The 9,975-nt window shown below is 43.5% G+C and overlaps 2 protein-coding genes across 2 annotated transcripts; one reads left to right on the top strand and one right to left on the bottom strand.

The window, feature by feature from the left end:
- Positions 1-1,074: 1,074 nt before the first annotated feature.
- On the bottom strand, positions 1,075-2,391 carry CCM_08008 (beta-lactamase, putative; the record flags this gene model as incomplete). The annotated part of the gene is made up of 1 exon (XM_006673147.1): positions 1,075-2,391. The coding sequence occupies one exon, from the start codon at positions 2,389-2,391 to the stop codon at positions 1,075-1,077; it is 1,317 nt and encodes a 438-aa protein (XP_006673210.1).
- A 521-nt stretch (positions 2,392-2,912) lies between these two features.
- On the top strand, positions 2,913-3,790 carry CCM_08007 (uncharacterized protein; the record flags this gene model as incomplete). The annotated part of the gene is made up of 2 exons (XM_006673146.1): positions 2,913-3,352; positions 3,412-3,790. The coding sequence occupies 2 exons, from the start codon at positions 2,913-2,915 to the stop codon at positions 3,788-3,790; spliced, it is 819 nt and encodes a 272-aa protein (XP_006673209.1).
- Between the last annotated feature and the right edge of the window lie 6,185 nt (positions 3,791-9,975).

Below are 9,975 nucleotides of genomic sequence, written 5' to 3'. Positions count from 1 at the left end.
GTTCTTCATGCGCCGCACCTGCCCGCCTTCCTGGTCGGTCGAGATGAGGAACCGCGCGCCGGCGACGCCCGTCGTCTTCTGCAGCAGCGCCGGCGCTGGCGAGGCGGCGTAGGCCTGCCGCAGCGTCTCCATGGCGGCGGCCGTGTTGGCGTCAATGTTGACGCCAAACAGGATCACGCCGCCGACGAGGCCCGCCTGCGTCAGCTGCAGCAGCTGCGCGGGCGGCGCCGACGAGCTCGGGTACGAGTAGATGACATGCTGGCCGGCGAGGATGTCGAGATCAGAGGCGGCGCCACGGCAGGGCTTGGCGTGCGTGGCGAGGGCGAGGCCGAGAGACACGGCGGTTTCTGTGAGACGCATCTTTTTTTTTTTTTTGCTGCACTCTGTTCGATGGATGATGGGTATTGATACGGTTAGGAGATTTTCAACAGGCTGACATGGGGGTTTTAGAAGACGCGGAGACGTATATGTACAACTTCACTTCAACGTGTAAACCCAGGGTCGTCACCGACGTCCGCTAGTTCAATCTTACAGCTCCACTGCGCTTTTCAGCTCTGCGCAGGCCAAAGCAGACAGATCCCAGGAACGGACCCCGAAATGTAACCCTATGTTGGGTCTCGTCCCCAGTTGGCAGGAGTACATAAATGACGTCGGTGTGGTGGCTTGCGAAGCCAGACATTCCGCCGACAGCTACAGCCGTCGCGAATCGGTCGATGGGGCCGAACGAAGTGTAACTAATGGATTTTTCCAGGATCATCAAACAATTATATTCACAATGCAGTCATAACGACCCTTCCACGACTCTCTTCGGCAGTTGAACCTGCACAACCCGTCGGCCCGTTTGCATCGTTGCGCTCGGGTTGCATGGAAGATCGGCACCGCCGCACCCCGTCCGCTTACAACTGCCAAGGGATATGAGCTGTTACTGCCTTGAATGCTTTTTCTAGCTAGGATGAATATATTGCAAAGCTGCGGGCTTTCCTGTCAAAGAAGACCCGACGCATAAATGCAAGAAAAATGGCTCATCATGCTCTATATGGAATTCTGCAATGCATCGCACGGCCTGCCCCCCCTCTACGGAAACTGCACGGTCTGGCCCAGCGCCGTCGCCACCCACGCGCCCAGCGTCCGCCTCACGACGTTGTTGCTGCTCCATTCCCGCGACGGATGCACCCTGTTGGCCAGGTGCACCCAGACGCAGCCGCTCGCGCGGTCCACGACGAGCGACGTGCCCGTGAAGCCCGTGTGGCTCGCCGCCGCGCCATTCGCCATCGGCCCGGCCGTGTACGCCTGATCAAGCTCGAACCCGGCCCCGTGCGCCTGTCCGGGCCCGAACCGCGCGTTCCAGTTGGTGAAGACGAGCCCGACCGCCGCCCGGCTCAGCACCCGCACCCCGCCGTACGTCCCGTTGTTGAGAATCATCTGCCCGAATCTCGCCGTGTCCAGCGCCGTCGAGAACAGCCCCGCGTGCCCGCCCACGCCCGCCAGCGACCACGCGTTCTCGTCGTGCACGCTGCCCCGCACCGGCTGCGGCCGCGCCGGCTCGTACGCGCTGCTCACCGCCTGCTGGAACTCCTGCGCCGCGACGCGGGCGTAGTGCGGCGAGGCGGCCCCTTCGACGTTGCCCCGGTTGAAGTAGGTGTCGGTCAGGCCCATGGCGGCCGTGTACTCGCTGATGGCGGCGTCGAGCGTCTGCCCCGTGACGGCTTCCACGACGAGCCCGAGCGTCATGAAGTTGAGGTCCGAGTAGAGGTACGCTGCGCCGGGGGCGTTGATGAGCCCGGTGGACAGGATGTTGTCGACGCGCGACTGGTACGTCGGAAAGCGCGGCGTCCACAGGCCGACGGCAGGATCGGCGTCGAAGCCGCTCGTGTGCGTCAGCAGCTGCAGCAGCGTGACGTGCTCCTTGCCGGCGACGCCAAACGCGGGCAGCCAGGTGGCGACGGTGCCGTTGAGCGTGACGAGGCCGCGGTCCCAGCAGCGCAGCACGGCGACCGTGGTGAAGAGCTTGGTGAGGCTGGCGAGGTCGTACACGGTGTCGACGGTGGCGTCCTCCTGCGCGGCCGGGGGCAGCCGCGTGCCGTTGGACCCGGCCACGGACGCCCACAGACTGCGCTTGCCAAACGCAAAGTGGCTGACGATGCGCCCGTGCCGCGCGACGAGCACGCTGCCGCCGGGCTCCACGGGCAGCGTCTGGCCGTGCGTCGGCGCGCCCCAGGCCCGCGCCGAGGTGAAGCGTGTCAGGTTGCCCACCATGGAGCGCAGCGGCTTGGACAGCATCCCGACGGACTCGGGGGTGCCGGGCCGCAGGACGTCGTCGCACGAGCGCGCGAGGGCGGCCGACGCCAATAGAGCGCTGAGGATCGTGCGCAGCGTAGTTGTAGGCTTCATGTTGCTGTGGATAACGAAGTATAAGCACGAGTAAATATAGGAAAGGAAATGCGACGCAAGGCAGGGAATCGAGCGGCTTATAACAAGCCGAATGTGGAGTGGCGGCATAGTCCGACCGACGCCCAGGGCCGTGGTTACATCGAGGCCGAGAGGTTGCAGGAATCTTGGGCCTGAGCGCAGTTGGTCTCCATGGCATGCACGACGTTTGCCAAACATCCCGAACGTAATTGACACAATCTGGCTGCATGTCTCTATAGATGAGCAGTTGGCCCATTCTCTTGAGAACGGGCTCTACCACTTCATCCGTCGTATTTTCGCGTCGAGTTTGACTTGAAGGCATCACTTCATCAACTCGAGTAAAAACCGATTACCAGTCGCATTACTCCGTTTCGAGATGTCTGATAATGTTAGAACTGAGTTGTGTTTGTCGACAGTATACTCCTGTGTAAAAGCAATCGCAAGTCACTGTCCAGAATCACTGTTCTTTGAAAGGAATCTTGTCCGCCGGTGGCCCAAACAACATGACCATCACAGAAAAACTCGCGGACCTTTGCAATATAAACATCAACCCATGCAGCAGCACCAGCTCCCATCGCGCCTGCGGATGCATCACGCGCGGCATACCCGGCGCCAGTTTCTGCGCCCTCGTCGCCACCGCACGCATCGCCGCCTCGTACTCTGCAAACCGCTCGTCCACCGCATCCTGGTGTCGCATCAGGGCGCGTGCGAGGCTGCATGCGCCTGTCAAGGCGAGCGTTGCCCCCATGCCGGACAAGGGCGATGCGCAGTACCTAAGTTCAGCGCCAGTGATTGCGTCTTGCCGAGCCGACTTCCCAGGTTGGCCTTCTTACCCTGCGTCGCCAGGCGAGGACCACGCGGCCGGTGCTCCAGGCGTCCATCTTGACCTGCACCAGCGCGTTGTAGTAAAGGTCCTGGGCGTCGGCCATGCCGCGCACGAGAAGTAAGCCCTCATCAAGGGCTTGCTCGCTTCCGTATGGTCGTGCTCCTTTCCGGCGTCAGGCAGTCGCGCGTCCGTGTCGTTCATGACGGTCATGAAGACGGTGCAACGCTCGCCGAGGTCGTCGGGTCGGAGCATGATGGCCCTGCCGCGCGTGGTGTGAAACCATTTGCGCCACTTTGTGTCGTGCACCTCCCGTGGGATGCTGAAAAAGGCACCGTACACGCCGAGGCTGTGTACTGCTTTCTGCTCCTGCTCGACGCCCCAGACGAGTCTTCTCGTCTGGCTCTGGGAGCCGTCTACGCCGACGACGACGTCACGAGCTGCACCCCTTCTTCGCCCGTGGTGGCGGCGCGAACAGCAGCTTCCAAGCCGAGCTTGCGCGGACATCAATGTTCTGGCCGTATGGTCGAAGCTCGGACGCCCACTCCAGGATTGTGATTTATATAGACTTTTTCTGTGCGTCGGTAGCATGCAGAGAACCAGCGATGCCACAGCCAACAATCAGAATCTCCATCATTTGGGCACTTGGGATGATCTAGTACTTTTCGTTCCATCCATATATGGGTATCCGTCTTGTTTAAATAAACCAACCTGTTTTAGAGCCAGTTTAGCCATGAGTTAGACAAGGCTGAGTTGTCCGGAGCTGTCGTTCAGCCTCAAAAGGCCAAGTCAACTAGGTTACCTACCCTAGAGACAGTTACGGACGGCCCAGCCAGATGTTTGCCTGTTGGTCGGAAGTGAGATTGCAAGCGAAATTGTCGCATCTCTATCATTGTAGGAATGGAGTGCGATCGGGGTAGTTTCCGTCATTGATTTGTAAGTCAAAAGCAAACTATCTGCCAAACGTGAGCTTTTTTCTTTCTTTTTTCTTTCGCTCTTTAATCTCTTCCTTGTTTTCATTAGCGAAGCTCGCGAATGTCAGTGCCAGCACTATAGTACCAACTTCATTCACTAACCTACAAAGAAAGCCTACAAATCCACGTTGATACCATCAACAAACTTTTACTGGCTCATGTTACAACGTGGACGCTGCTACAGACTCTTCGCTCAAGTGTAGGCCTCCGCGGCTAGTGCAGGGGGTGCCAAGCTTTCCACTCTAAGAATGGCGCTGTCTATGACCTCATTCAGGGCCAATCCCTGCACCGCGGTGGCTTGCTGTGGCGGTCGCGCTGCAGCCAGATGCTAGTCACGATGCGCTGTTTTGCGTCAAGAGTGACATACTCTAGACTCGGATGCCTCAGCTTGATACATGTATTTTCATCCCTGCTGGGTGAGGAGGAATTGGATTTTGGAGTCTTGGAGGCAGCTCGGCATGTCCCATCGGCGGGTCCGGCGAGCTCTCTAGTTAGTGTCTTTGCAGCTCTCTAGTTACTCTAGTTAGTGTTTATACAGCTCTCTAGTTCTTTCTTGCGGAAATAATAGGCTCGTCGAGAAGCCGGCGAGCACCGCAACGGACAAGTAGTCGAGAGACTAGGGATTTTCCAGTTTTAGCGACACCAATGAATCGGTAGCGACGCCAATTGGCGACACCAATTGGCGACACCAAGATGTCGCTCAAGGTTTCGGCCGCCGCCCGAGTAAGAGAGCGGCATTGTGGCTACGGCCGTTGGTTGCCTCGCGGTTGATTTGCAACTAGCGGTCACTTGCGTGTGGGCGCAAGTGGGCGATGGGTTTCGTGGCCATTTTGTCTCCCGTCATTGGAAGAAATGACACTGCAGCGTGAAACGGCGGGCATGCGAGCAGGCGGTGATCCTTGGCAGGGCTAGCTGTCATGCGCCTGAGGCGGCGGAGTGCGACGTTGAGAAAAAAACTGGGCACAATGAGAGGGAGCCAGGCAAAAACCACGCAGAGCAAAATCACCAAGTTGGAGAATCATGCGGTTATATGAGTACGAGGGCGTTATTAGGCATCTTGGACAAATGCATACCGGGATGCAGTGATGTACGAGTAAGCCGGTATAACCGCATCCGCCAAGGGTCCGTTGGGCCAGGCGATATTCTCTGGGGAAGGATTACTGAGGAATATGATCTTGGGCAGAGAGGTAGATGGGCGCAAATGCCCGAGTATAGAATAGAAGCCCGGCAGTGGCGGATGTGGGCTTTGAGACAAGGGTACGAGCTCGGCGCCGATTCGGAGAGCGGAGACGGTGCAAAGCGATGGAATCCGGAAGACGAGGAAGAGTCAGATGGTCTGGTGGTGACCTCGAGTGTGGATGCTCTGTAGAAATGGAATCTAGACCGGGCGTTTTGTCATGTCGACGTGTGGTAGCTATGCAATGGAGATTATCCTGCTAGTATCCAGCCTCCTGCCGTTATATGGTATATCAGTAAATACGGAGTGGCAAACAGATGTGCTATTTTTATTGATATTACCCCAGAGATGAGCGATGGGATTCAGCCACGACGTATGAAATTGACACAATGGTCATTTATTATTGTGGCGTCGACGACGGAGACTATCGTGCTGGCAGGACCAGGGACCAGGGATCACAACGCTAGCGATGATATCGAGTGGAGAGAAGGTCAGCTTGGGCAAAGAGGACGATTCCGTCATGCATCCGTCAGAGGAGCAAGTGCCGATCTGCTTGTGCAAGGACGTTTGTTGGGTTGCAACTGATCTCGCGAATGAGTGGTGCGACACGACATTGGAATATGGGATGGGGACGAGGCGGAAGCGATGGCGCCGCTCGAACCGAGAAATGTGGGAGATGGATGATGGATGATGGATGCGGTAGATGGAGCTTTTAGTGTTCCGGAGAGAGCCATCAAGCACGTCGATAAAGGTGATGATGAAGGCCTTGACGATAGAATGGAGAGAATGGAGAATGGAGAATAGAGACTGGAGACTGGAGAGGGCTGTGGGTTTTGCGGGTGGAAAAGATGGCGCTAGCGATGCTGGTCGTAGCTTTTTTAGGTATCAGTAATCTGTGTAGCTTCAGGGCCTTTTAGGGCCTAGACCGCCAGTGGCTACACATTAAACGAGGTTGGGGAGGATACCTTATCCGAGTGTAGGGTGTACTATATTAGCATATAATAGACTAATAAGGGATTAGTAAGTATTTATACCTAGATACGCTTTTTTCTACCTAAAAGTAATATTTTCTTTCTTTTTACTACTAAAATATAATAATAATTTAATAAAATAATATATTTAACCTTATTAATTAATATTTATAATATATTATTAATAGATTTCTTTACTTTTTTTATTAATAATATAGTTTTTTTTTAATAAAAGAATATTATATTAGTATTATCTTTCTAGGTAAGATATATATAATATATTATATATATTATATTAACTCTTTATTTTAATAGGATAATATTATTAGTTTTTGTTACGGGCTAGGCTCTGGCCTAGCGCCTTCCACAGTGGCTGGCGCGGAAGAGAACCCTTATAGGTGCAACCAGATAACAATCGTGCCAGTATTGTTGTTACGAATCCTTTTGCCTAGTCGAGTGGTAAGAGGGTTGTGCGCCGTAAGGCCACTGACGGCTGCGGGGCTGGTTGCCCCCGAAGCCCCTCTAGGGCCAGTCTGTCACAGTTTTTTTAAAAAGAATAGTAATTCTATTTTTATTATTACTATTAAAGATAATTTTAAGGTATTTATATATTATTTTCTTATTATAATTAAAATATTAACTATTTATAGACCTTTCTTACTTTATTCTTTATAATATCTTATTAACCTTATATTAATAATATTTACTTAAATATTATATATACCTTTAAGGTTATATATAGTAATAATATCCTAGTCTAGCTAAAGACCTTAAATAAAAGTATTACCTATATAATTAATATAGATATTATTAATAAAGAAATTATAATAAATCTTTAATATAAGGTATATATAATATTATATTAATATAAAATATATAAGAACTAATAAATATATTAGATTTAGTATTATATTTAGTAAGTATATCCTTTTCTTAAGATAACTTCTACCTTTTTTAATAATATACTTATTAAATTATATACTTTCTACTATTCTAGTATAATATATTATTAATACCTTTATAATAACTTAAGTAATTATTATTATAATAAGGTTATTAAATAGTATTAATAGAAGTAAAAAGATATAAAAAGTAGGCTATTTAATAACTTAATTAAATAAAAAGTAATAAGGTATATTATTTATTATATCTTATTATTACTTTACTAATATATTTAGCTAGACTTAAGCTATTATCTAAGATTATATTATAAAATAAGCCTATTTAAAAGCTAGTTATCTAGAGACTTATTACTTATAATTTATATAAGGTATTAGTATAGTATATACTATTTATACCTAATATATTATATATTACTTACTAATTTAGTAGATAATTTTTAGAAATATTATATACTATATTTAATATTATTATTAGTAATATTAGAATTAGTACTAGACCTTTACTATACTAAGTAGCTATAAGGACTTTATAAGTAATATAAAATTACTTATAGAGAACTTTAAGTCTATAAGTAGATAGTTAGAGTCTACCTATACTTATATTAACTATTTAATAAGATAGAAAATAACTTATAGTATTTATAATATATATTTAACTTTATATATATTAATTACTAATTCCTTATAGATACTATATATATTCCTAAAGGTTAAGCTAGTTTAGTTTAAAAAGAGTATAGTATTATATATTATATTATTATTCCTATAGAATTAGTAATACCTTATATAGCTATTATCTCTTTAGGTACTTATAGCTATTTACTATTACTACTAACTAAAATCCCTAGTAAGATTAAAAAGCTATTAATAACTACTTTACTATATAATAACTTAATACTATAGTATTTAAGTAAGTTATTAACTATATAATATTAAGTTTATACTAATATTCTATAGATAAATAGATTTAATCTTCTTAGCTTAATAATCTTTTAAGAGAGTTAAATAAGTTATCTTTTTTAAATATCTACCTAAGCCTAGTAAATATAAGCTAGTTAGGATATCTTCTTAAGAAGAACTACCTAATATATTACCTACTTAAGTCTAGAAGGCTAGCTATATATCTTAAATAGTTCTTATACTATAAAAATAGTATAGATTTAGTATATTATTACTTTATTATTATAAAGATATTACTAATATATTATAGTATATTTAGATATATTTTAATAACTAATAAGACTATCTTATTATAATATTTTATAAAGAATAAGTAAAGCTATTTAAAAGCTTTAATTTAAAGACTTTTATATTAAACTTAAATTATAAATATATTAAAAGCCTTAAGAACTATAAGGTTATTTAAGGCTATTATAATAAGTAAGTAAGAAAAGGTAAGTAAGAGTTTTATAATATATTTACTATTTTTTACTAATAGCTTAGCTCTCCTATTATTATAAGCTATTATAAGCTTTTAAATAAGGTCTATATACCTTAATATATTTTAAACTACTTTTTAATACCTTAAGGATTAATATAATATTAAACTAAAATAGTATTATCTTTATAATAATAAAGGTATTCTTAATATTATATTTAATTAAGATTTAGCTTATATTTAAGGTAAGTTATTTAAAAGTCTTTTTTAATATATATAATATATTATATTAATATATTATAGCTTTTAAAGACTATTTATTTACTATTAATTCTTAAGAATAGTTATAAGAATAGTAAGTATAAAGTACTATATAATTATATATTATATACTTTAAAAGAGGAATTAATAAGTTATATTTATATTATTATAAATACTTTACTAATATACTATATTATAGTAATATAATTATAAAAAATAAGGCTTTTAAAAAATAAGAGATTAAAATAATATATATATAGTCTCCTTAAAGCCCTTTCTTATAAAGAATATTAATATATTTATATTATAATAAAATAAAGTAAGTTATTATTATTTTATACTAAATATATTTACTAATCTTTATAAATAGATTAGCCTACTATTAGCTACTAGGTTTAATATAAAGAAATCCTATATATTACTTTTAGCTTATATAATATATATTCTTTAATACCTATTTAAAATTAGTTTATAATATCTTCTACCTTAAATAGTATAGAGTAGTTATATACTACCTTTTATAAGAGTAGTAAAAGGTATTTAACCTTATTATTTACTATAAAAGGGTAAGTTATTTATAATTTTATAAAGATATATAACTAATATTTTAATAGTAATATAAGATAAGACTAAAGTCTTATAGACTAATATAAAACTACTTTATAGTCTAGTACCTCTCTAAGCTATTAAGATATATCTTTTAAAGGCTATTTTAGGTATAGAAATTAATATTCCTATAAGTTATTATCTATATTATATATATTTATTACTAATAATATATAGGTATTATATAAGGTACTAAGCCTTTATAGGTAGAAAGCTATAATATATTAGCTATTAGTAGCTAGGCTTTATTTACTATACTTTTTTTACTTATTATTTAGCTATTTTAAAAAGTAAAAGTCTTTAAAGTAATATTAGTTACCTTATTAGGTATTCTATAGTAAGTTATATATATATAATCTTTATTATATTATTAATATATTAACCTTTTTATAGAAATACCCCTATTAATATAGCCTAGCTATCTATTAAGATATTAACACTTTAGCTTTAAATTATATAAGCTTAAATTAAGCT

This window comes from Cordyceps militaris, assembly GCF_000225605.1.
Source record: "Cordyceps militaris CM01 unplaced genomic scaffold CCM_S00006, whole genome shotgun sequence".
NCBI classification, from domain to species: Eukaryota; Fungi; Ascomycota; class Sordariomycetes; order Hypocreales; family Cordycipitaceae; genus Cordyceps; species Cordyceps militaris.
The sequence above is the reverse complement of the archived record's forward strand: the minus strand, read 5'-3'. Positions and strand labels throughout refer to the sequence as shown.